The sequence below is a fragment of the Lacerta agilis genome, chromosome 13 (genome assembly GCF_009819535.1).
Source record: "Lacerta agilis isolate rLacAgi1 chromosome 13, rLacAgi1.pri, whole genome shotgun sequence".
In the NCBI taxonomy this organism is placed as follows: domain Eukaryota; kingdom Metazoa; phylum Chordata; class Lepidosauria; order Squamata; family Lacertidae; genus Lacerta; species Lacerta agilis.
In genome coordinates this window covers 1,362,848-1,389,842 of record NC_046324.1, presented here as the reverse complement: position 1 = coordinate 1,389,842, position 26,995 = coordinate 1,362,848, and the positions used below count along the sequence as shown (strand labels likewise).

At 44.8% G+C, this 26,995-nt stretch overlaps 1 protein-coding gene across 2 annotated transcripts in view; it reads left to right on the top strand.

The window, feature by feature from the left end:
* Positions 1–26,995, top strand: part of THSD4 (thrombospondin type 1 domain containing 4) — a 319,132-nt gene that overhangs the window by 79,858 nt on the left and 212,279 nt on the right. For both annotated transcript variants that reach the window (XM_033168041.1, XM_033168042.1), the window contains one exon: positions 10,444–10,543. In XM_033168041.1, coding sequence (XP_033023932.1) covers positions 10,444–10,543 — 100 coding nt within the window. The remainder of the gene's footprint in view (positions 1–10,443; positions 10,544–26,995) is intronic.

Sequence of the window (26,995 nt, the reverse complement as noted above, 5' to 3'; positions counted from 1 at the left end):
TAGCATCTGACAACACTCATGAGGAAACAGGTGCTCTTCCCATTAAATTAGCACAGATGGAAGAGGACATGAGCTGATCCTGGTTGTTGGAAAACCAAACTTCAGTTTCTACAACTTGGAAGCTTCACACTCCTGCTGTAAGCCTAAAAAAATAGATTTGAGTGTTGTTGCTAGCTTGTGAGTGATTTCTGTAAAACTGCTTAGGCAGGCTGGCTGAGACTGTGGGATTTGATTTTGCAAGGAAAATGAATGATTGGACACAGATTTGTGGCTTAGAAATAGTGCACTGGATCAATGGTAATGTCTTCGCCGACTTTGTTGGCCAAGCTCCATGTGTGGTGTGCCAAACGCATGAGGAATGTGCTTTGCAGTTTCTTTATAGCTCCGTGCACTGAGATCAATGGCTGTTGTAGGGCATTAATTTTGCATGTGGACTGCTTTCAAGGGAAGACGTTTTCAGTGGTGAGCACTGTGAATATTACAAAGAATATTTACCTCCCAACCCTTCCATTGCAGAAACTATGCTCAGAGTGGGTAAGAACATATTAAAAATAACAAAAAGGCACCTTGACCGGGGCAATATCTGGCCATCTTCTTTGGGGGTGGCACAGTGTTTGTGGCCCAGCCACCGCCTGCTGCTTCCGGGCTCCTGGTCTTGGTGTCCCATGGCTGTCGGCAGTTTGGGCCAATCACTAGTGTGCTTGGGGGCATGGCTGCCCTGGGGAGGGGGCTGATGCAGACCCCTGCCAAAGGCTTTACTCAGGTCTGCTTTCTGGGCATAAAAACAAGCCCAGCCCTCGTTTGAGGCTGCAGTGTCCTTTGGTTTCACAGAGTACATAACAGTGGCATCTAGCATTCTGAATCAATCAGATGACCATACGTAGGTAGTAATGAATACTGTAAGATGAGTTTCAATAATAAATGTGGGTGGAAAGTAGTAAAGTGGTTCAGTTCTTAAGTGGCTCAAAAGTGGAGTTTGCATCCAGCGGCTTCTTTCCCAAGGACTTTCCCTTCTTGCACACACACCTCCTGTTACAGTTCCATATCCCTGCCCAATGCTTCCTTCCCAGTTGTGGCTTTGAAAGAATCCTGATAGCAAGGCAGGCTTTCCCTCCATGGGTCAGGGTGGCTCTGTCTTCAGCACAGGCCGGGAGACAAGGCTGAATGGGCCCTGGGCCACACAGGCTTTGGGAAGGAGTGTGATTTTGCTTGAGGGACGACAACAATTATTGTGTTGCTAGTATTTGGCCTTGGAAGATGCTGCTTTCCCTTTCATGGAAGGGGAAAAATGTCTGTTCTGAACCCTTGCCTGGTGGTCAGTGAATACAAGCCCCTAGATCCTGCACAGCTGGCATGCAATGGACAATGAAGTTTAAATTGGGTATATATTAATTGAACATGATGTGTCTGTGCCAAATTAACATACAGTATGCTGCTTTCAGAAAGGGGGGAGGAGGGTCATTAGAGGAGCCTATGATTAGAAACATCAGTCGGCAGGACTGCGTTTCTCTCATGCCAAAATGCTGATCTTTAAGGAAAAGTTTTTCTGAGAGGCTTTTAATAGAAACAGCAGAATGGTGGTGGTGGAGACCTGTGGCCGCCCAGATGTTGCTGGTCTCAGTGGTGTAGGAAGGGGGCATGGAGGGGCCCCCAGGTGCCACTCTGGGAGGGGCGACAAGATGGCCCCTGCCTCCTCCCAGCTGTAGAGCGGACGAGGGTGCGACGTCCGTATGGGCTGCCGCTCTGACGCGCTGTCTGTACGGGTAGCCGTTTGGGATGCCACACATGCGCAGTCCATACAGGATGTCACACTTGCGCCGCCCCGGGTGCCAGAGAGGGTTCCTCCGTCACTGGCTGGTCTGCACCTCCCAACATTTTGGCTGTTGGCTGTTCAGGTTGGAGCTGATGGGAGATGGAGTCAAACAGCCAGTTCCCCACCTCTGCAGGAGAACTAAGTGGGACAAGTCTGGACAGTTTCAGGTGCCAGGCAGGGGACAGCCTATTTGAATGCTCCTCCCATCGTGGGAGGAGGCGTTTTGAACATAGAAAAATAGTGTGTCAGACAGAAGGACAGACCAAATTTCTATTGGCAGGATGCCTCCCTCCCATCACTGTCCTTGTAGGAACTTTTAAGAGTCAAAGCTACTCTTTCTACTCTTCCAGAATGCAAATATTGAATGTTTTCCTGATAACTGCTTTCCCTGCTTCTGTAACATGGGGGACAAATAGCAATGCTCCTTTGCATGATCTCAGTGATCAGGCTAGGACAGATGATTCTTAAGGCACCCCAGACCTGAGTTATTCCGGGTGTTGTATGTTAACATAACATAAGAGCCTTGAGCCTTGCCAAGTAGCATATGAGCAGCCGGTGCAGATATTTTAGCAAAGGTGTCCCATGCCCTCAGTCATCTGCCCCCACTGGCAGTTTCGCTGCAGCGTTCTGCACTAGCTGTAGCTTCTGGACTGGACTCAAGGGCCACCCCTATGGAGAGTGCATTGCCGTAGTGTGGTCTTTGCTGACTGGTGGACGCTCTCTTTCTCCAGGCCTCAGGTAGAGGTGTTTCCCCTCAACAGCCACCTGGCTCATTGTATGTTGCAAGACTTCAACCCCCATCCGTCCCAGCCAACGTGGCTAATGGTCAGAGGTGGTGGCAGTTGTAGTCCAATGGCATCTATGAGGAATGGTTGAAGGAACTCAGTATGTTTAGCCTGGAAAAGAGAAGACTGAGAGGAGATATGGGAGCCATCTTCCAGTATCTGAGGCGCTGTCACATGGAAGAAGGAACAAGCTTGTTTTCTCCTGCTCCGGAGGGTAGAATGTGAACCCATGGCTTCAAGTTACTAAAAGGATGTTCCAAATAAACGCCAGGAAGAACTTTCTGACAGTAGGAGCTGTTCAACACTGGAACGGTCTCCCTCAGGAGGTTGTGGTCTCTCCTTTCTTGGAGGTTTTAAAGGAGAGGCTGGATGGTTGTCTGTCATAGATGCTTTAGCTGAGATTCCTGCATTGTACGGCGCTGGACTAGATGAACCATGGGGTCCCTTCATATGATTCTATTTTTCAGGCCTATCCTCCGCATGACAGGAGAGTGAGTAGCAAATTCCTTACATTTCTGTAGCATTCATGTTGCAGGTTGATGAACTCACTGAAGGAACAGTAGTTCTTGTCATCACCAAACAAGCCAGACCTTGATTTATCTGCAGGGAGGAAGAAGTCAACAAGATCCTTCTTGCCAACTGCCTGTGTCCCTGGCTTTGGAGTCTCCGAAGCTTCTCAGCCAAGGAATGTGTAATCCTCCTCCTCTTCTCATGCCACTTGCCTCCTTTGTTTATATTATAACTTTTTTCAAGATAAGCACTTCTTGTTACCACCCAGAGAAAACTGTGGGCAGGCTTGGGTTGCATTTTTGAGGGCAGAACCACTATCATGAATAAGTATTCCTAATTCAATTCTTTTTAGTAATTTAATTTTTTAAAATGCTGTTTAATATATATTTTTTTACTTTTTAAAAAATTACTGGTAATAATTTCAATATTGTAGAGTGCTTAGAGGTTTTGTTACAATGGTGTGGCATGCAAATTTTGTTAATGAAATAAGATTATACAGGAATTTAAACCTTGCTTAAAGTATTTCTGTTGCTCCCCCAAAGGTCTGATCCTCTACCGTACTGAAGTCCAAAATGATTTCTTGGAACATGACCATTATTCCACAATGCCACTCAATTTTCTCAGGTCAGCTGCAAAGCCAATCCACACCTGGACTGGAGGAGGTGAAATGGCCTCCTCTTTCATATTTTGTGGTGGTATGTTGCCCATTTGGGGGGGGGGGACTGCTAGGGCACGCTCTAGTTTGGTGGCCACCATATTTATTTTCCCAGAATAAATGGAATGGCACTACATCAGCCTGTTTAAATTTGGTGCCCTCTGAATGTTGATGGGCTTCAACTCGTATCAGCCTGAGACAACAAGGCCAGTGGTCAGAGATGATGGAACTGGTAGTTCAGAAGCATCTGTAGGGCACTTGGTTAGGGAATGCTGATTTTCAAGCACCTTTGCCTGGTGCAGCCAATGGAGGAGCCAGACGGTGATTAGAGCTTGGACAGCCTTCAAACCATCAGCCAGTTTTTGTCAAATGGAAATAACTTTTCATTCCCTTTAACCAAGTGCCTCTTGCATTACACACATTTTCTATAAATATGACTTTCTAGGCAAGGGATATTTGGACTGGTTTGTAAAAGTAGTTAGAGGATTTGCTTGAAATAGCAGTGGCCTCAAGTTGATGCCTGACTGGGATCATTCAGAGAAGATCCACAGGATAGTCAAGACCAAAGACGTCATTGCTTCTGCATCTCACTGTGAACTGAGCTCCAACAGAAACTTGGAAAAACGACGACAGGAACATTTTTTCCTGTTTTCCAAATTTATTCCCTCTGATTTGCTTTCTGCTATTGGCCTTCAAGGATCTGGGAAGACTGGCCAAGTTCAGCTGCCTGTGCTTGACGTATGCAAAGCAATTTTAGTTGGGGAGAATACTTAACAAGGGCGTCAGCCTGGGTGTGAATTTGCATGACCCTTCTCCTCTGATTTATTTCATAGTCTTGAATCTGAATTGCGATGTTAAATGGGCCATCTGAGGCTGCCTCTTTTCTGGAAATAGTCAGTGCTTCTGCAAAAGAGATACAGATGCAGCAAAAGAGAACTCCATATATATGTGTGTAAAAAAGGACGGGACATTGCTGCTGCTGATCTGCCTGCGAGTATTGGGGAGGACCGCTCCCCCTTGAAGCCCATTTCCCACCTTGGGCTTGGGGGCGGGCCCCATACTCACCACACAGCTTATAAATCTCTAATAATAACACCGATGCTATTGAAGGAGGCAAGCATGGAGCTTGGAATTACTACTGTGGAAGGGTAAGGGAGGTAGGGGCAGATCTTATAGGCAAAGGGGTATGAGATATGGATATGTTCGTACCCCTTCCAATCTGCGCCCCATCCTGAGGGATGAAGGTAGGGTGAGCAAGGACTACCCACCGCCTTCACTGGTGTTGTGCAATGCCAGGTCTATAGGCAACAAAACCACCACCCTGTGATATTTCTTTACCTCGCAGGGGGTTGACTTGGCTTGTGTGACGGAGACCTGGGTGCGTGAAGGGGAAATAGTTACCTCACGAGAGATGGTGCCCCCGGGTTTCTCTGTCCTCCACCAGTCGCAGACTGAGGGCAGGGGTGGGTGTGTGTGGCATTGTTAATCTGGGAAGATTGTTCTTTCAGGGCTCTGTCATCACCATTGATCCCTGGCATTGAATGTGTCGGCCTGGTGTGGGGTGCCACGGAGAGCTTGGCTGTCTGGCTGGTGTACCAGCCATCTAGCGCACCAGCAGCCGCCATGTCAGACCTGCAAGAGGTGGTGACTGGCTGGGCCTTGGAGTTCCCCAATCTATTGATATATTGGGGGACTTCAACGTCCATGCTGAAGCCACCCCCTCCTTGCAGGCTCTGGATCTGGTGTCTTCCATGGCGACACTAGGGCTCTCCCTGTTTGTTTCGGGCCCCACACATCAAGCAGGCCACACGCTGGACCTGATCTGCGGCGCAGGCAATTATTAACCACTCTCAATTCCACCCTGATAAGTGCCACCTGCCCAGATTTTAACTTGTCTGAATTAATTTAAAGATGTATTTTAATTAATTGATGTCTGTTTTTATGCTTATTGTATTGTCTTTATGATGTTAGCCGCTCTGAGCCCAGCCTTGCCTGGGGAGGGCAGGATACAAATAAAAAATACTATTATTATTATTATTATTATTATTATTATTATTATAAAATAGCCTTCTGCAATCACTAAGTGTTTTGTGCTCTAACTCCCATCAGCCCCAGCCAGCATGGCTAATGGTCAGAGGTTTTGTGAGTGTAGTCGAAAACATCTGGAGGGTGCCCCAGGCTGCTTTGAAGTGTTGCTCCAGCTGGAAGGTAAACAGTGTTTCCATGCGCTGATCTAGTTCACCAGAAGCGGCTTAGTCATGCTGGCCACATGACCCGGAAGCTGTACGCTGGCTCCCCTGGCCAGTAAAGCGAGATGGGCGCCGCAACCCCAGAGTCGTCTGCGACTGGACTTAATGGTCAGGGGTCCCTTTACCTTTACCTTGTTAATAAACCATTGTATTCAATTGACAGGTTTTACAGACCCTCCAAGTGTCCCTATTTTCCAGAGACATTCCCCGATTTACAGAAGCTGTCCCAGTTTCTGATTTGATTCCGGAATGTCCCACTTTTCCTTAGGACGTCCCTATTCATTGGATAAATGTTGGGAGGGTATGCTTTTAAAGCACTTTTTAACAAGGCCTGCTATCTTCTTGTAGTTTGTCTACTTGTTTGAAACATATTTATCCCGCTTTACCTTTGAAAAGTTCAAGGCGGCTAATAAGTTAAAAACAAATAAAGTAAAAATTGCAGAAAGTAGCAGAATATAAAAAGATGCATCACAGCCATTCAAACAATTATTCATCCCCCAGCAGTGAAAATAATTCAGTGCAGTGACTCTATCTTCCTTCCTCAGTTATATGTGCCCTGGTTACATTTGTACTGTAATGCACACAACACAGAGCTGCCTTCAAAGTTTGTAATGGTCACTTCAGTTTTGGCCATCTGACAGACGTCCACTAAGGCAAGCTGAGCCTGCTGAGAATGCCACCCCCTTGATCTCAACGAAATGTAGTTCTGGGGATTTGAGGACAAAGCATAGAAGCTGTAATGAATACCTTAGCAGATGGGGAGGTCCATACAGGAGAGAGTGGCGCTTCAAGTGTCCTGGTGTCAAACCATGAAGGCCCCTGAAAGTAATCACCAACCCTTTGGATGGGCCTGGAAACAAAATGGAAGATGCAAAGATTGTTTCCATAAGGGACATGCATGTTTTCTACGTATTTCCCTGTTAACCTGGCTGCCACATTCTGAGCCAGTTTTAGTTTCCTGACATTGTTCATAGGCAGTCCTATATAGAACACATCACAGTGAAGTTAGTAACTAGGGCAGGGATGAATAAGATGTTGTTGTTGGGTTACAACTGACCATCAGTGACCATTTCCCATGTAGGCAGGGACTGATGAGAGCCAGAGTCAAACCACATCCATAAAACTGCAGGTTCCCCATCCCTGATGTAGGACTTACCACATGGAGGTGATTGCCATCAAGCCTCATTTAAGCCTTTCCCAAGCATCCTTTTTGGGTTGCTAGACATGGTTGCTTCTCTATCATTTCACTATTGTGACACCACGTGGCATAGGCTGCTTGAAAAACAAGGAACCAAAAGCCTCCTGGCTTGGGAGTGGGGTCAACCTGGCTCCAGTGTCCTCTGATCCAGGCCCCTGTTTTCCCTAAAATGCACCATTCTTAAGTTGGGGGAGGGTTGGTAGGAGGGAGAACTGGAATGAATGAAGTCCTATACATTTGTGTGAATTTGTAGCTGCCAGAGAGCCTGGAAAATGAAGTGAATGAAATGATTCAGGGCACATTAAGAATTCTATTTCCCAGACTTCCTGGCAGCGATACAAACTCCAGATTAATCCCTGTGCCCAAAGCATCTGAGAAGGGAGCGGAGGAACCTCTCCATCTTACCCCTGCCAATTGGTTTTCTTCCATTCTTCCAAGGGCCAGCAATTTAGCCCCTCATCCTTTTCTATACCTCAGACTTTGTATTTCAAGATATAAAAATGTTACAGAAAGAGAAAGTGTGTGTGTGTGTGTGTGTGTGTGTATTAAACAACACCATCTTATCAAGGTGTTCTTGAGGATCAGAGTCCCTCTGCCTCAAAATTTATTACTCAAAACACTTGTGGCATTTAGGAAGAGATTTGGGGTTCTGTGTCCCATGGATCCATCCCAACAATGCCTAGATGAGCACTGTGGAGAGCCTCATTCCAGTGGCACAACGATCAAAGTCACATGGGTCGGGTGAATTCAGGTGTGCAGCAATCATTCCTGAATGGTTGGAGAATTGAAGGTCCATCTTTTGTGCCTAGGCATTAACTGCATTGTTGCAGCACAACCAGCAGTCCAGTTCTGTCCATTGTGTTTTAGCTCTGAGAAATTGGGCTTGCCGATCAGAAGGTCAATGGTTCGAATCCCTGTGACAGGTTGAGTTCCTGTTGTTCGGTCCCAGCTCCTGCCCACCTAGCAGTTCAAAAGCACATCAAAGTACAAGTAGATAAATAGGTACCACTCCAGTGGGAAGGTAAACGGCGTTTCCGTGCGCTGCTCTGGTTCGTCAGAAGCGGCTTAGTCATGCTGGCCACATGACCCAGAAGCTGTATGCCGGAAGAGAACTCTCCCCGGGGCTCCCGCCGGCTTCTCCGGGATCCGCGACTGGACCTAATGGTCAGGGGTTCCTTTACCTTTACCTAATGTAACTCACAAGTGATGGTCGTGGTGGGGAAGTAATGGCTGGAGGTGGTTACCTGGGAAAACCTTTAACACATACCAATCAGCAGGGCTGGATGAGGTTGACCCAAGGGTTTTTCTTTCTCTGTTTTTGAAGAAGCAGCGAAGGAAATGGCAATCTCTCAATATATCTTATGAGCATAGAAAGGTAGCAGATGCCTTGAGAGAAAGAGGCTGCATCAAAACCTTGCAAAAAGGGAGGCTTTAGAAATGCACAATCTATTTGTCTGAGTTGCTGAACAGCTGTGCCCACCTGGCTACTCTGTGAAGCACCAGGCTAGGCTGGGGTTTGACAGGTGAAGGCAGTGTGCTATTGCCCACAAAGCACCATTTCCTTTGCCAAAAAACCTTTTACCTTGGGAAGGGCCTCAAAGGTCTGCACCTTGTGTTAGGCTACAAGGACAGGTTGGGGATGCTGCTGGTCTATCGGCCACTCTGTTGCCCAGCAGCACCCCTGACTGAGCTGACCGGGATGGCCTTCCCCCCCAATATAATACATTTGTGCCTGCTGTTTTCATGAATATATGCATTTGTGTACACATAGTTTGGTTGGGAGAACTGCACTGCAAATTTCAGCAAAGTGCAAGGAAACGGTAGATTTGTCTCAGTTTGCATATTGGTTCAAGAAGTGCAAATTGGGCAGTTTCCTATTAAAGTACAAACAAAATCAAATCCCTCCCCCATTCCTAGTTTATACTGGGGCCCTCCATGAGCCAGGATGTAGCTGGTCAGTTACAGGCTGTAGCTGAGCAAAATTACTGGGAGAAATTTAACAGTAAGACTTAGACCTCCCCCTCACCCAACTTATAATTTCCACAGAAGGACGGACTTTTCTCGAGTGATACATCAGCTGGTTCCCCCCCCCCTTTCACTCCTTGCATTTAGTTTCCAGAAATCCTAATGAGTGTTAAGCTGGCAAGCCCATGCCGGACCTGGGAAAATCCAGGAAAGCTAGAGTGACTGGGGTGGGGGTGGGGGGACGGGACGTTTTTGCCAGATTCTAGAGGGCCATGCAAGTTAGACCGTGCAAGGACTTAGGGCTCTAATTGCTTTTTGAGGTTGTTTTGGCTAGAAAGTGACCCACATGGCTCTTTTTCCAAACGTGTGTCATCTCAGCACAGGTCTGGAACAGCTGTGCTCATTTGCAGGTATCCAACCAGTCTGAACTCACAAGTGTCTGGGAGAGTGGTGGCATTTTCAAGGCACTTGGCCAAAAAGCTCCAAACAATGGACAGGTCTCCAGAGGCAGTTTTCAAAATGCATTTTAGGAAATTACTTTGAAAAGAAGCGGTAGACTGAGAGATGTGCTGAGGGTCAAATACTTTTCACCTACAAGTGGGAAAATTGCTGCTGCTGGTGGGCGCGCTTAACAGACAAATAGCAGGAGTAGAAAGGGTTAAGCAGCACCCCACTTCCAACCACCCTTTCCCCTCTGATTACAGCTTTCCAAGACAGTAAGAAACTGGGGGGAGGGGGAGTGGTGGGAGACACAGAAATCCACAGTAGCCACCAAGACTTGTCCCATAATCTGTACATAACTTAAATGTATTGTGGCTTATGGTTGTTTCTATGTCACAGAGGATATCTTATTATGCATTTTCTTTGACTTGCCTTTGTCTTTACTGACTTGCATGCAAACATATAAGAGATAATATGTTTTTTTCCTGAATATTTTTTAAAAATTGTTTTTATTGATTTTTCCATATAAATAAAAACACATAACAACAATAACACTGAGAAAGTTTTTGAAAGCCAATAAATAAGCAAACCTTCCCATAATACTAGCGTAACATGTTTGTAATTTCCGTATGTATAGGAAGCCCTGGCTCTGATGCACCAAAATTGATATCTCACAAATAATTGATTACACCTCTGTTGGAGATCACACTTCCAGATGTGATCTATCATTCAGATGTTCAGATGTGATCTATCATTAATGCACGAGAGAATGTCAGCAGTCATGTCAATTGCACATGTTTCTGATCTAATTCTACCTTATTTGACAGGCGTGTCCTGAGAACAGAAACATCAGGGAGTTGCAGTGCTCCTCCTACAACAACAAGCCTTTCATGGGGAGATTCTATGAGTGGGAACCTTTTGCGGAAGGTAAGCGAAGTCAGTGTGGTTTGAGACTTGGATTGCTTTTAAAGCCTCATGGCTGACCTATTTGCTTAGAAAAAGATTTAATTAAAAGGTACGGTGTAGATGTTGATTATTTTCTCTTTGCAAAGCATTGGCAGGGCTTGAGTGTACATTTCTGAAGCCTCTGCAGTAATATATTGTTATAGAGTTTCCTCCAATGATGTGTAAAAACACTTGCAGGTTAATATTAGATACCTGCTGACAAGAAATACAAATCAACTAGCTCTCTATTATTGGCAGGAAGTTACTTTTCCTCTTACCAGCAGACCAGATCAGGAGAGGCCCCCTTCCTTTGTGCTTTCAGGGAACAGAGAGAGCTATCTCCCTTCTGGATGCTTTCTCTCTTCCTATTCTCTTATGAACGCATCTGAAATGTGTTCAAGAAAAACAGCATGGCCCATTGTGATCTGTCAACCTCAGGCAGGGAGGAAAACAATGCACCCCACCACATTCTCTCAGTCTGCTTGACCTCTTTAATTAATCACCCAAGTGCCAAGTCAGGGCTTTTAAGGACACAGAGGACATTGTGGGTCACACACACCACCTGTGAGCTGTGTGAAACTTTGACCTGTGTAAAACTAGCACATCTTTGGGGTGGGGAGAAGCATGCTGGCAGCATGTTCTACCCTGACGTATTCATATTGGTTTGAATGTCTGAAGAGAGAGCCTACATGCGCATGGGAGACACCTCCTGTCTTTACATAATGTCGTAAGAAGAATTCTACTGGTTCAGAGCAAAGGCACTATTGCCTCCTGCATAGACTACTGCAGTTGCACTCCATGTGGGGGTAGCCTTGAAGACAGCCTGGAATCTGCAGCTGGTGCAGAATGCCACTTCTCATTTATTCACAGAGACCGCGAGGGGTGGGGATCATATTAGCCTGATCTTCCATCTCCACACTGGCTGCCAGTGAGCAGAGAGGTCCAATTCAAGGTGCTAATTTTTGTGTAAAGTGCCCTGAGCAACTTGGGATCCAAAGATATCAAGGAGAGCATTCTCTGGTATTGCCCCAACTGACTGTTGAGATCAGCCAGGAATGCCCTCTTTGTCCCAACAGTAGTTGCTGCTAGTTGACTGGTGAAGCAGAGCGGGGCATTCTTGGTGGTGTCCCCCAGATTATGGAACTCCCTCCTGAATAAAGTTTGGTTGGCCTCCACACTGGCCACATTCAGGCGCAATGTGGAAACCTTTCTATTTATCCTGGCCTTCGTGTCACAACTGATAATTTTGCTGTGTTGTTCATGCAATCAGTTCTCAAACCATTATTGGCATATATACAAAATTCCATTAAGGATCAGTACAATAAAGTCACTCAGCAAAATCTGCATCTAACACTCAAGTTAATGTTGTGTAACATTCACTAATCCTCACTGCATGTTGCAGAACCTTGGCTGTTATTTCCCAAACCTTCCCCCAAACCATTGCAATTTTTCTTAAAAAAAAAAAAAGAGGTGGCGGAACTCACCAGTGAACTTGCCTCCCTTGTTCTCTTAGAACGGCAATGGTGCCCACCTGAGAGGGGCCGGAACTGAGTTCTGGTAGGGCTGCCATATGTCCTGATTTCCCCTGACATTACCGGAATTTTAGAGGTGGAATTGATGTCTAGGAGGAATTTCTGAAAGGCGGCACTTTGTCCTGGATTTTAGGCAAGTCAGTTGAAAAATCACATTTCTTTGGCCTTTTTTTGGTAAAAAAAAATAAAAAAGCTCAACAATTTTGGCAACCCTAGTTCTGGTGAGCCCTGCCCCAAACTATAAGGATTGAGTAGGCCACAAAGCTGTCATGATGATGATGATGATGATGATAATGCTACAAGATTATTAAAAATTAGCTTTACAGTTCCTATTGGCGGGATTATCAAAATTCTATCACAAGTGTTCTAGAAAGAGACATAGCAGTCTTGCAGTGTAATCCTATACATGTCTCCTCGGAAGTAAATCCCACTGAGTTCAATGGGATTTACTCCCCAACTTAAGTGGGTTTAGGATGGCAGCCTAAGGGAAGAAGTCATTTTCACAACTGTGTATTTCAACGGCCTGTGTGTACGCACATGGGAACAGTGAGTGAGCATGCCAACTTCTTTGCTGAGCAAGATGGCCCCAGGGAACGCTCGCCTAGGCCATGTTGTAATTGCACAGAGATGGTAATTGGTTCCATACTGTGGGCAGAGGCTGCTGCTGCTGCTCCTTGAAGCAATAACACTGTGTGTGCTACTTTGGGGACCTCCTCCTTCCCACAATTCACCAGCCATGACTCATTCTCTATGGTGCCAGGAAAGAAAGCTTGCGGGCTTCAATGTATAGCTTCTACCGTTTCTGTTTTGCTCTCCTGAACAACGCAATCCTTTATAGGAAGGGTTGGATTTTACACCTCTTGTTTGAATTGGAACTCTTGGAAGGGCACCTCACCCATAATTTACAGCCAAGCCCTAACGATGGAGTTCAAAATAATTTTATCACCTTTCCCGCCTCTAAAGTATCTCTGTGTGACCATGTAATGCATGCAGTTTTATTTCTCCCTCATTCGCTGTGGTGCAGCTACAGTCTTAAACCATGTTTTATCTGCTATTGCTCCAATACAAACTTTTGTATTTATTAAAAGGGGCCATATTTCAGGAATGAAGAACCCGATCAATTTAGAATCTACAATGAAGAATGCTTTTTTTATACTGGCATAGTGGAACCTCACACTTTGCTAATGAGAGAGGAGAATACTATATGGCTGAAGAGACTGAAGCAGAATGAGTGACCGAGCTATGATGGAAGGGTTCAGGCAATCCCTGAGGCACCCTGGACCTAAGTTGTTCAGGGCTTTCGAAATTAATTCAAAGAACATGTCTTGGTAGTAGATGGGCAGTTAGCGCAGATATTTTAACAGAGCCGGCCCTACTGTTAGACAGGGTGAAGCAGATGCCGGGGTGGTAGCAGGCCCCTCCCTGTTCCCCAAGTTAGCCTGCTATCCATGTTGTCCCATTGCCAGCATGGAAGAACGATTACGGTAATAAAAATATTTATTTATTTATATATACATACCCTCCCATCTGGCTGGGTTTCCCCAGCCACTCTGGGTGGCTCCCAACCGAATATTAAAAACACAATACAGCATTTAACATTAAAAACTTCCCTAAACAGGGCTGCCTTCAGATGTCTTTTAAAAGTAAGATAGTTGCCTATTGCCTTGACATCTGATGGGAGGGCATTCCACAGGGCAGGCGCCACTACCGAGAAGGCACTGGTAGCAGTCCAGTGGGATTCTGTTGGTGGAATGTGGGATGGCATTATCTTGATCTTTGACTTAGGCGGCAATTCTGTGGGGCTGGCTGACTCTGCCACCTTGTACAAGTTGATAACAATTAAAATTATATTTTGAGATGATTTTCTTTGTGCCCCTTAATTCAAGATGTATGGAAGCTTTGGGGCATAGTTGCTCCCTGCTTCCTTCCCAGGACATTTGGCTGCCTGAGTTCCATTGCCTGGACAGTGCAAGACCTTTTCCTGCCATCCTGACTAGCAGCCCTTGATAGCCTTCTCCATCTAAGTTGGTGGCCATCACTGCCTCACAGCTTTCTCAAGGGCTGCCTTATCATGTGTCAGATCATTCGCCTGTCTAGCTTAGTATCTTTGACACTGACTGGCAGCAGCTCTGCAGGGTTTCAGGCTGTAGTCTTCCCTACCTGCAGGTGTTATGGACTGAACCAGGGACCTTCTGCATGCAAAGCAGATACTCTACCATTGAGCTACAGCCCTTCCCTAACACTTTGATCCCTTCCCTTAGCTCAGCAAATATATGGTCAGTGACATCATCCCGAGAAAGGATTCCTAGCCCTAATACTGGGATTCCCAGACCTTGCTGCAGATAACAGGCTCAAGGGAGTGCCAGAAGCGTTGCCATTCTGCTTTGGAGCCCTGACAAAAGGCTGAAACTAGACACGACTAAACTAGATGTTAAAACACGTGCACACACCCACACACTTTAGAGGTATAATATTTTATTGATTTTAAAGTGTGCTTTTTAAACAATTTAAAAAGGAAAAACAATAACAGCAGTACAACCTTACATTGTACGTCACGGTAAGTACAGTTACAATATGGAATCGCATCTGAAAAAGTGCTGTCTTCTCAAACACAAACTTCCCCTATGTTATTGATTTCTTTATAGTTGTATTCTGTAAGGTCCTCGGTTAGTTGCTCATGAGTAAGCAGGCAAAGCTCCAAGTTTCCTTTAATAGTTTTATTGTGCAAACTATGTACAGTGCAGAGCTGATAAGTTCATGTCTGTATCAAGCATAATCAGAATCTGGGAATGGCCCCTTTCGGTTCTGACCCCAACAAAAGAGCTTCAGTATACGGAAACCCCGCCTCCCATCCTTTCATTTCACCCCTTGATGCCTTTGGGGTGACAGAAGCTGCGTGTCTCCTTCATCGCCCCTTGAGCGAGGGGAGTGCAGGGTCTCTCCAGCATCCTCATAGCCTCTTCCCTCCATACCCCGAAATGCCTGCCCCTCCCCGCTGGAAGCCTCGCTGCTTCCGCTGCTGCCAGAGGAGGTGCTGCTGGTCAGGTGGGGCCAGGGCTCTCTGTAGCATCCTGAGAGCCCTTCCACCACCTTTCTACTCCCTTTCTTCTTCCCAGCACACCTTGCTAAAGACGCTCTTTTCCTGTCATCTCACACCCAGTTACCCTGACAACCATTAACCCCTAGTCTCTGTTCACACCTGGCGGGGAGGGGGGCCCGTTTTATTGCATTGCCAATGGCCCTCAAGGACTCAAGGACTGTATTGTTTCTGAATGACTTTAGCTTGGCCAGGTTGTTTTGCATAGGTTAGCTCAGGAATTCTTGTACTTCTCCATCCACACCCCAAATAATCAAAATCCTACCATTTCTGAATTTCTAGGGTTTAGGGGGTTCTCCCCAAATGAATTGTGAATACTGTGGGACACTGTGGGATGGAAAGGTTGCATTGGAGGAATGAGAGGTGAGCAATGTTATTTCCTGAGGCCCAGGGCAAAATATGCCTTTTAAAGTTTTGCCCAGATTTGAATAAATGATGTCAGTTGAACCCGCAGACACTCATCCTTCAGAACGGGAAGCAGCAGACATGTTTTCGCATGGCCTAGTGCATTGGCTTTGTTGCATGTTTAAGTCTTCACATCTGCAGAGAAGACACAGTAAGGTAATCCGTGATGGATGCTTCCTGTGGGCCTGTAAATTCTTGGCTCGGATGGGGCCATCTCTGAAGCAAAAACCGATGTTGTCTTGGCCTTCCAGATCGTGCCTTCCACAAATGTTCATTTTGGGACCAATCAATACTAATCTTCTGACTTACGCCAAAATGTCACCATCCCAGTTACTTACTGTTGCAGCCAAAGTCAAGAATGATCTCGTTAGTTGCAATTTACCTTGAGTAAACTAATTTGAATTGGTTGCCTGGCAGATGTTTTGACAATCCGCATGCTTATCTCAAGAAGTAATCCAGCTGTGCTGCTTTTCTTCCAGCTGTAAATTATTACTTCCACTGTACCAGCTGCTTTATGGCTCTCTTTCTCATGGCGATAGATCCCCTTTCTCCTCGCCTTCACTCTTTGACTCCACCTGTTAGAGATTTTGTTTTGTTATTCCTGTTTCATTTTGTAGGGAAGGGATTATCTGTTTTTTAAGCTTCCATTTTAATTGTTTCCAGTTACAGAAGGATAACATAAACCAGTTTTGTTGTTCTCACTTTTGCATGAACTACTGTTGAAAACTCAGATAAGGCAGCGGGAAAACTAAAACCAAAAGGAGTTCGGTGGCTGAGAAAGTTTTAAGTTCCAACAGAAGACACCACAATTCCTTAATGTTCAGAAACCTGGGAGCGATGATGTTGGGAGGGCCCCTCCATGCTGAGGTCTGGGTATGAAGCAGGATGCCACCCACTCTCCTGGTGTATAGAATACCATCAGGGAATATGTGTTAGTGGAGAAGCAACATAGCTTGGTGGTAGGGCACATGAGTTGCATGCAGAACACCTGAGACAGAAAAAGGATGTATTGGTCTTAACCAATAGTGGTGACTTGGTAAGTGGGGTAGAAGTGGCAGGATCATTAGGTGGGAGTGATCATGCTCTTCTGGAGTTTATTATACAGCGGAAAGGAGCAACCAAGCATACTAAGACTCAAATTCTAGACTTTAAGAAAGCCGACTTCAGAAAATTTAGGGAAATGCTGGGTGTGATCCCATGGTCAGTAATACTAAAAGGGAAGGGAGTTCATGATGGATGGGAGTTTGTTAAAAGGGAGATATTAAAAGCACAACTTCAAGCAGTACCAATGAGACGAAAACATGGAAGGTGCCTAAAGAAGCCAGGGTGGCTATCTAAAGAACTTTTAACTGATTTAAGATTTAAAAGGGATATCTACAAAAAATGGAAAAAGGCGGAAGTCACCAGAGAGGAATTCAAACAAATAACCAGCAAGTGTAGAGACAAAGTCAGAAAAGCTAAAGCACAGAATGAACTCAGGCTTGCTAGAGAGGTTAAAAGCAATAAAAGGGGCTTTTATGGGTATGTCCGTAGCAAAAGGAAGAACAATGAAACAGTGGGGTCACTTAGAGGAGAAGATGGTGAAATGCGAACAGGAGACAGAGGAAGGGCAGAACTCCTCAATGCCTTCTTTGCCTCAGTCTTCTCCAAAAAAGAAAACAATGCCCAACCTGAAGAACATGGAGCAGATGATTCAGCAGGGGAAACACAGCCCAGAATAAGTAAGGAGGTAATACAAGAATACTTGGCTAGTTTAGATGTATTCAAGTCTCCAGGGCCAGATGAACTACATCCAAGAGTATTAAAAGAACTTGCAGAGGTGATTTCAGAACCACTGGCAGTAATCTTTGAGAATTCCTGGAGAACAGGCGAAGTCCCAGCAGACTGGAGGAGGGCAAATGTTGTCCCTATTTTCAAAAAGGGGAAAAGAGAAGACCCAAACAATTACCGCCCAGTCAGCCTGACATCAATACCAGGAAAGATTCTAGAGCAGATCATTAAGCAAACAGTCTGTGAGCACCTAGAAAGGAACGCTGTGATCACTAAAAGTCAGCATGGGTTTCTGAAAAATAAGTCATGTCAGACCAATCTGATCTCATTTTTTGACAGAATTACAAGCCTGGTAGATGAAGGGAACGCTGTGGATGTAGCCTATCTTGATTTCAGCAAGGCCTTTGACAAGGTGCCCCATGATATTCTCGCAAAGAAGCTGGTAAAATGTGGGCTAGACAATGCTACCATTCAGTGGATTTGTAACTGGCTGACTCATTAATGGCTCCTCTTCATCCTGGAGAGAAGTGACTAGTGGGGTGCCACAGGGTTCTGTCTTGGGCCCAGTCTTATTCAACATCTTCATCAATGACTTGGATGATGGGCTTGAGGGTATCCTGATCAAGTTTGCAGATGACACCAAATTAGGAGGGGTGGCTAATACCCCAGAGGACAGGATCACACTTCAAAATGACCTTAACAGACTAGAGAACTGGGCCAAAGCAAACAAGATGAATTTTAACAGGGAGAAATGTAAAGTACTACACTTGGGCAAAAAAAAATGAAAGACACAAATACAGGATGCGTGACACCTGGCTTGAGAGCAGTACATGTGAAAATGATCTCGGAGTCTTGGTAGACCATAAACTTAACATGAGTCAACAGTGTGATGCAGCAGCTAAAAAAGCCAATGCAATTCTGGGCTGCATCAATAGGAGTATAGCATCTAGATCAAGGGAAGTAATAGTACCACTATATTCTGCTCTGGTCAGACCTCACCTGGAATACTGTGTCCAGTTCTGGGCACCACAGTTCAAGAAGGATACTGACAAGCTGGAACGTGTCCAGAGGAGGGCAACCAAAATGGTCAAAGGCCTGGAAACGATGCCTTATGAGGAACGGCTTAGGGAGCTGGGTATGTTTAGCCTGGAGAACAGAAGGTTAAGGGGTGATCTGATAGCCATGTTCAAATATATCAAAGGATGTCATATAGAGGAGGGTGAAAGGTTGTTTTCTGCTGCTCCAGAGAAGCGGACACGGGGCAATGGATTCAAACTTCAAGAAAGAAGATTCCACCTAAACATTAGGAAGAACTTCCTGACAGTAAGAGCTGTTCGACAGTGGAATTTGCTGCCAAGGAGTGTGGTAGAGTCTCCTTCTTTGGAGGTCTTTAAGCAGAGGCTTGACAGCCATCTGTCAGGAATGCTTTGATGTTGTTTCCTGCTTGGCAGGGGGTTGGACTGGATGGCCCTTGTGGTCTCTTCCAACTCGATGATTCTATGATTCTTCACAGAGCTCATTGCTAACACATGGAGTTCCCTGCCACAAGTCATAGTGTTGGCAGATGATGGCAGTGGGTCACAAGTGAGTTGCAGTCCTAGAGCAATGCCTCTTGGCCCATATGTGTGTGGGAAGCTGTGCTGGACCCACATGGCTGATATCTTTCTTTCTTTCTTTCTTTTTCTGTCAAAATTGGTGGGGGAACTCCTAATGTCAAGGCAGTTTTGCACAGGTGAATTCAGGAAAGATGAAACAAAATAAAAAAATAAATAAAATTCCTTCCAGTAGCACCTTAGAGACCAACTAAGTTTGTTCTTGGTATGAGCTTTGTGTGCATGCACACTTCTTCAGCTCATACCAAGAACAAACTTAGTTGGTCTCTAAGGTGCTACTGGAAGGAATTTTTTATTTTATTTTGTTTTGGATATTATAGTTGGAAGGGATAAAAAATGTGTCCACTACTGCTTTACTGCCTAAATCTAGAGCTATGGGCTAGTAATAATATTGTTTCCAATGCTGTAATAAATAATGCAGCAAAAGCAAAATCTAGTCGACTACAAAAGAAGCAAATGATTATTTATTGAAAACCATGCCTTTCCTTTTAGCTTCATTAACTCTTGGTTTGTGAATCATGCATCAGGGAAAACAGATGTGAGTCTGCAACTTTTTGCATGGTGGGGGAGACTCCTTTTAAAATATGAGGCAATTCCTGAACCTGGTGCTTAATCAATTCCTCTGTTTCCTGGCCATCTGCTGTGCCTGCATTTGTCTCGGAAATGGTAAATAACACCTGTAAATACAGTGTTGTTAGTGAAATATGCACTGTCCCCTTGGGGCAGCTTCTAAATAACCAGAACTGGATCCTACCATTTTGAGAAGTGTGTATTTTCAGTCTGGCAGTTTCTGAATTAACTCTGTCATTTAATTAAATGTAATTGTAATGTTCTGAACCTTGCCTGGATTTTATAAGGTTTCTTATAAAACCTGAACTTCTATTTCCTATTAAGAAACGATACCAGAGTCAGATAAGAGAATGCCTTGACCCCCTTCAGAACCATGTGATTCTTTGTAGCATGAAATACAAACTTTGCAACTGATTCAGTTGTGGAATGCCATTAAATCTTCCTTCAAAAATAGCTGAGGGAAGAACATTAAAGTGAATGGAATGCACTATTTAATGCACTAATTTGAGACATGATAGAAAGGGCTCCTCTTTATTAGCAATCTGCAATACTTTGTTGGTGAAAAGCCAGTTTTTAACCACCTGCCCCTCTCCACCAATGTACACTTGTTCCAGTCTCTATACAAGCAAGTGGGGTGTTTTCTTCCACCAGCCATCAAGAATCTACTAGCAATGAGCACTCATTAAAGCAGCATCTTTAATTTTTAGCTAAGTTTTTTTTTTAAAAAAAAAACACCTTGGAGAAAAGATAATCACTTCACTTTGCATGACCATTGTGCTGTTCTTTGTTTTGTTGTTTTGCTTTTGCATTTTGTTAAAGTTTATCTTTGCCATCAGGAACATTGCCACAGGAAAGCAGAGGTGCAGATCAACTTGAGAATGTGAAAGGGAAAATGTGACCAGTGAAGGCATTTGTATATATTCCCATTGCAAAGATGCTAAGCCACATCAGACTTCCTCCTAATTCCATAATCCTGGAAAATATGTCACATATGGGATGTCAAAGGCACTCAAGTAAAATGTGTCTTAGACAATTTCTGTCATCTGGGATTCTTGAGTATGTGGCTCGGTATATCATCTGCAAAGCTGAAGCAACCAAATGAAACCAATTAAAATTAACAGGCTTACTGGCTTTGATTCTTCCACACAGGAAAGCAAGATACTTGAGCCTAGTAGTGCTGCAGATAATAATAATACAAGACTGACTTTCTAGAGTGTAGCATTCTGACTCCAAAAGTGGGGCAGTAGATGTTTCTGGAAAGACCCCCCCCCCTCCAAGCACGTCATGAAGCTGATAACTGTCCCCTGTGGTTTGTGCATTAGAACATGGAGGTTTCATTTAGCTGCTATGGCCTATTGGTTGTCCTACCTTCTGCGGCCGTGATGCAGATAAAGTCAGTTATGACCACTGTCTCACTGGAACTGTTGGGTTGATCTACCAGGTGTCTTTTTATGCCATAGCATTGGGCAAGTAATGTTTATGCTGTGAACTGCCCTGAGATCTACGGATGAAGGGTGGCATACAAATTTAATAGATATATAAATAAAAATGGAAAAGTTATGTGGGAGGTGACAAGAACAGAACATGAATGATGCCAAGGGACACAATGTGAAGCCATTCTACCTCTTCTGTTGGAGGAATGGCTAGTTCTGAGATACTGATAAACCACAAACTTCCAGGATTGATTTGTTAGTTTCAAATGGGTGGTCCACATTTAGGAATACAAGTCTGTGAAGCTCAGTTATGTGAGTGGTGGTGTTTCTCGAGGGTTACAGTTTTTCCTCATCCGTATCTGGAAATGCTGGGGATTGAACCATGTGCTCTGCCACTGAACCAGAGTCCTGTCCCACAAGAAATAGAGAGGGACACAAGATGCTACTTTATGCTGAGTCCATCCATCTAGTGATGTAATGTCTACACGGACTGGCAGTGGTTCTTCATGGTTTCAGATTAGTCTTTCCCTGCCTGGAGGTGCCAGCGACTAAACTTGGTTCCTCTTGTGTGCAAACCAGGTGTGCAAACCCTTCTGCAGCTCCAGTTAAGAAATCCTGCCACAATGCCCGTCCTCCTGCTTTGTTCATGCTTTCCTTGTATACAGTAAGCTTCCTCTGTCAACACTTAGGATAATGGCACCAATGGCAGCAACAAAAACCTCTTTGCGATATCCCAGAGCTAATGGAGAAGGTCCTGAGAAATGTCACCGTAAAGTACTTCAGGCACTTGTGATCCAAGAGTTCAGCCACCTGTCAACACTACCCCTGCCTCTTCCCATACAATGCCTTCACTTTCTTCCTCTTTTGAAATTCTTTTGAAACAAACTTTGCCAGCTCTGAATGAGCGCCTTTCGCCAATAGAGCAATGCAGGCATGCATTAGCACAGCCAATTATCATTAATCTCCGTAAGGGATTTGTACGTTTATGTAAAGGGAGGCATAAAGTTTTAAAGTTTCGCTAACCAGCCATGAAATACTGGGGATCTGACTTCATGCCAGTTGAAAATGAGGACTTAGCTGAACGGATCCAGATGCTGTCAGTTATATCATTGTGTTGTGTGATACATGAGACTTGTAAGCAAGTGGAGAAGCAAACAAAAGCTTCTGATTGAGAGCTGATATTTAGAAGCACTTATGATCTGAAAACCGGATTGGCCTAAGACATTTTGCTACCTAAGGTGGAGTAGTGAATAGCGTCTCTCCCCAGCCCACCAAGTCTCAGAGGGTTTAGTATCTCTGAACAGAATTGGCTTTAAAGGAATGTGTTACTTCTGATTAGTAGATAACAGAATCAAATAGGTTATGCTTCTTCTACGTACCTGCCCTTCCCATATGGCAAGAGATGCATGTAGGTCCCCAAAACACAAAGAACTACTGTGGGGCAAGGGATAAATATTTACTGTGAGGTCAAGTATATGCTGTGTTCCACATTTTGTTGCTTTTGCCCATAAGGAATTACTTTTGAAGCAGGGCAGTGATGGGTGGTGGTGTTGCCCCCCCCCCACCCACCTGCCCCTGCCCCTGCCCCCTTAGGTCATCACTTCGCTTTACCTAACAGTAGGGTCGGCCCAGTTTGAAAAGTTATGGATCAAGAATGGTACTTTGAAAAGTTGTAGGAAGAAATAAGTTTACATAAGATCTGAACAGCCTCACATTTAAAAAGGAGAAGCCTCAGGCTGCTACAGTTCCACTGCTAAAACTAAGTTGCTAACTAAGAAATTCTTCAGCCATTCCCCCAATGTGGGAAAAATGCCTCCCTGAGAATGGGGCTGCAGGTCTTGTATTTAATGCGTAACTAACTGCTCTGTCTGATCAGAGTTCTCCAGTGAAGGCAACCAAAAGTTCAAATTGAAATCCAAGTCTAAGGCAATTTTTAGCAGTCCCAAAGTGCTTTCACTTTTCCACGCTGAGGCATGTGGAGCAGTGATAATGTGGGCGCCGCCAGCTTTTGAACTGCAGCAGTGGCGTAGTGTTTGTGGTTGCTGCTTGGGGCTGGGGGCGCTGCTGGGTGGCGCACGGGAGCTCACCACTTCCTTGCATTGGGGTGCCGCGAGAAGCAACTGCCTCCGCAGGATTGAGGTTGAATCCTGACAAGATGGAAGTACTGTATTTGAGGGACAGGGGGTGGGCAGGTGTGGAGGACTCCCTGGTCCTGAATGGGGCAACTGTTAACTATTACTAAAGCTGCGCAGCCAGGGAGTCATGTTGGATCCACGGCTGTCCATGGAGGCGCAGGTCAATTCTGTGTCCAGGGCAACTGTCTACCAGCTCCATCTGGTACGCAGGCTGAGACCCTACCTGCCCGCGGACTGTCTTGCCAGAGTGGTGCATGCTCTGGTTATCTCCTGCTTGGACTACTGCAATGCGCTCTGCGTGGGGCTACCTTTGAAGGTGACCTGGCAACTACAACTTAATCCAGAATGTGGCAGCTAGACTGGTGACTGGGAGTGGCCGCCAAGATGATATAACACCGGTCCCGAAAGACCTACATTGGGTTCCAGTATGTTTCCAAGCATCGGCCCAGTATACCCGAAGGAGCGTCTCCACCCCCATCGTTTAGCTGAGGTCCAGCTCCGAGGAACTTCTGGCAATTTCCTCCCTGCGAGAAGTGAGGTTACAGGGAACCAGGCAGAGGGCCTTCTCGGTAGTGGTGCCCGCCCTGTGGAACGCCCTCCCACCAGATGTCATGGAAATAAATAACTATCTGACTTTTAGAAGACATCTGTATTGTATTTTGATTGTTGGAGGCCGCCCAGAGTGGCTGGGGAGACCCGGCCAGATGGGCGGGGTATAAATAATAAATTATTATTATTATTATTATTATTATTATTATTATTATTATTATTATTATTATTATCTGAAGGCAGCCCTGTTTAGGGAAGTTTTATTCTGTTTTTAATCTGTTGGGAGCTGTCCAGAGTGGCTGGGCAGGGTATACCAGTAAATAATAAATTGTTGTTGTTGTTGTTGTTGTAATAATAATCACCATCGTTATCCCAGCATCGGAGAGGGGCAGCAACGCTTATCCACTGCTTCCGCTCCTGGGATTGGAACTGCGTCCAGCTGGCGGATGTGCCCTCCCCTTCCCTCTCGGCTGCTGGTAGGTGAGCAGTGCCTTGAGGGCCAGGGCCACCCCCTAAAAAGTGCCGCCCAGGGTGTCCCCCCCCCCGGTACGCTAGTGAACTGTAGCAAGCCCATTAGTGAAGGTTACAAGCTGTTCCTGTTTTACATGGTAAAAAATTATTACTTCAATCCTGTTTAAATTATCCACTGCTTCGTGCAGCCATTGCATGCATCTGTGTGTATAAACTGAAATATCATCAGTCATGCTCCGAGTGTATTGTTCATCTTGAAATAAGTTTCATCCATAAAATCAGGCCTTTGGCATGACCGACTTTACAGATGTATGGATAATTGCAAGTAGTATTTAAACCGTTAGCAATTCACATGCATTATCACAGTGAACCTACGGTAGATCAATATTTTTATAATATCACATATTTGTAATATATCCTTACTGGTTTCTCATCTCTTCTTCACTTTAAATATTATTTTTAAAAATGTTGTTCATTAATGCAAGTATTTATTTATCTACCTTTTGCATTAAATTTATATACTGTTTGATTGTTTAAAAATCTCAAACAATAGATTACATATTTGACAATAATAATCATAGAATCGTAGAATTGGCAGGGTCATTGTGCTACCTCCAGTCTTCAGGGACCTCCTCTGTTCTCTAAGAATTCTAAAAGATTATAGACAGAGGCTCTGGGATTACACCTGCAAGTTGGATGCAGTTCTTCAGGCCCCATTCATTTAAAACAGTTAGGCCTTCCCTTGCTCCCTCTTTTCCTGTGTTGGGCTGCAGCTCCCTCCCTTTTATTCTGTGACCACCAGATTGGGCACTGTTTTCCTTTTGAGTGAAGCAGATGTTGAGAAGTTCCACCCAATAGCATTTATCCATTTTCTCCACACAGAGATACTGCTTCCTTCTTCTTCCTCTTGCTTCAAAGATAGCCAATTTTTATTATTGTTATATTTGCTCTTTCTTGCAAGCCCTAGCTCTGCAAGTGTTGGCTACTTGTTTATACTCTTCTTTCATGATTTGCCCCTTCTTCCATTTCTGCTTTTAAATCTCAGCCCATCTGTAAGCTTTTAGGCAGCCAAACCAGTTTCTTTAGATGCCTCTCACTTTACACTCAGTAAAAGAAACCTGCAAAGGCTTGAATCTTTGCCTGTCCTATATTAGGGTTTCAACCATGTCTTACTCCAAAACACAGAAGTTTCACCATAACATCCTTTACTCTGTAGATTGTGTAATTAGTTGGCTGGTGCTGATGGGAACCTCTGGAGGGACACAGATTCCCCAGCCATGTTCCATATGATCCTTCTCAGACCTTTCACTATACGAATGCCAATTAGTACACTTTAGTTTTGCTTTTTCTGTTGTCCACCTGTGCCCCTTTTCCCTTCTGGATCTCTATCGCTGGAGTGGTCTTCTGCTGGGCACCCAACCATCTCTTCCTCTGTTTTCACATTCAGGTGCCTCCTTAAGATTTTGGTTCTGCTTTAATCAGAACCACACAGGTCACAGTTCAACCAAAGTCAGTTACTCTTATGTTTCATTCATTTAAACAAGAGCTTGAGGCACATGCTTGAATCTTTCCCACTGGAATCAATGGGGCTTGCAAGTGCTTAACTTGTGCTGGATTGTACCAGCTTTGTATCCAATCTAAATCCTTCTAAATAACCCCCATACTTCATGCATTTCATAAGTTGAAGGAAACATAATATTTTAAATATCTCCATCATTTATGTAACCACAGTGGGTTAATGTAGCTGCAGAAAACAAGCTTGTTCCATCTTCCATGTGACAGCCTATCAGATATTTAAAGATGACTATTCTAACACCTCTCAGTTTTCTCTTCTCCAGGTTTGTTGTTGTTGTTGTTGTTGTTGTTCAGTCGTTCAGTCGTGTCCGACTCTTCGTGACCCCATGGACCAGAGCACACCAGGCACCCCTATCTTTCACTGCCTCCCGCAGTTTGGCCAAACTCATGCCAGTCGCTTCAAGAACACTGTCCAACCATCTCTGTCGTCCCCTTCTCCTTGTGCCCTCCATCTTTCCCAACATCAGTGTCTTTTCCAGGGAGTCTTCCCTTCTCATGAGGTGGCCAAAGTACTGGAGTCTCAACTTCAGGATCTGCCCTTCCAGTGAGCACTCAGGGCTGATTTCTTTAAGGATGGATAGGTTTGATCTTCTTGCAGTCCATGGGACTCTCAAGAGTCTCCTCCAGCACCATAATTCAAAAGCATCAGTTCTTCGGCGATCAGCATTCTTTATGGTCCAGCTCTCACTTCCATACATTACTACTGGGAAAACCATAGCTTTAACTATACATACCGTTTTTGGCAAGGTGATTCTCTGCTTTTTAAGATCCTGTCTAGGTTTGTCATTGCTTTCCTCCCAAGAAGCAGGCGTCTTCTAATTTCGTGACTGCTGTCACCATCTGCAGTGATGATGGAGCCCAAGAAAGTAAAATCTCTCACTGCCTCCATTTCTTCCCCTTATATTTGCCAGGAGGTGATGGGACCAGTGGCCATGATCTTAGTTTTTTGATGTTGAGCTTCAGACCATATTTTGCGCTCTCCTCTTTCACCCTCATTAAAAGGTTCTTTAATTCCTCCTCACTTTCTGCCATCAAGGTTGTGTCATCAGCATATCTGAGGTTGTTGATATTTCTTCCGGCAGTCTTAATTCCAGTTTGGGATTCATCCAGTCCAGCCTTTCCCATGATGAATTCTGCATATAAGTTAAATAAGCAGGGAGAGAATATACAGCCTTGTCGTACTCCTTTCCCAATTTTGAACCAATCAGTTGTTCCATATCCAGTTCTAACTGTAGCTTCTTGTCCCGCATAGAGATTTCTCAGGAGACAGATGAGGTGATCAGG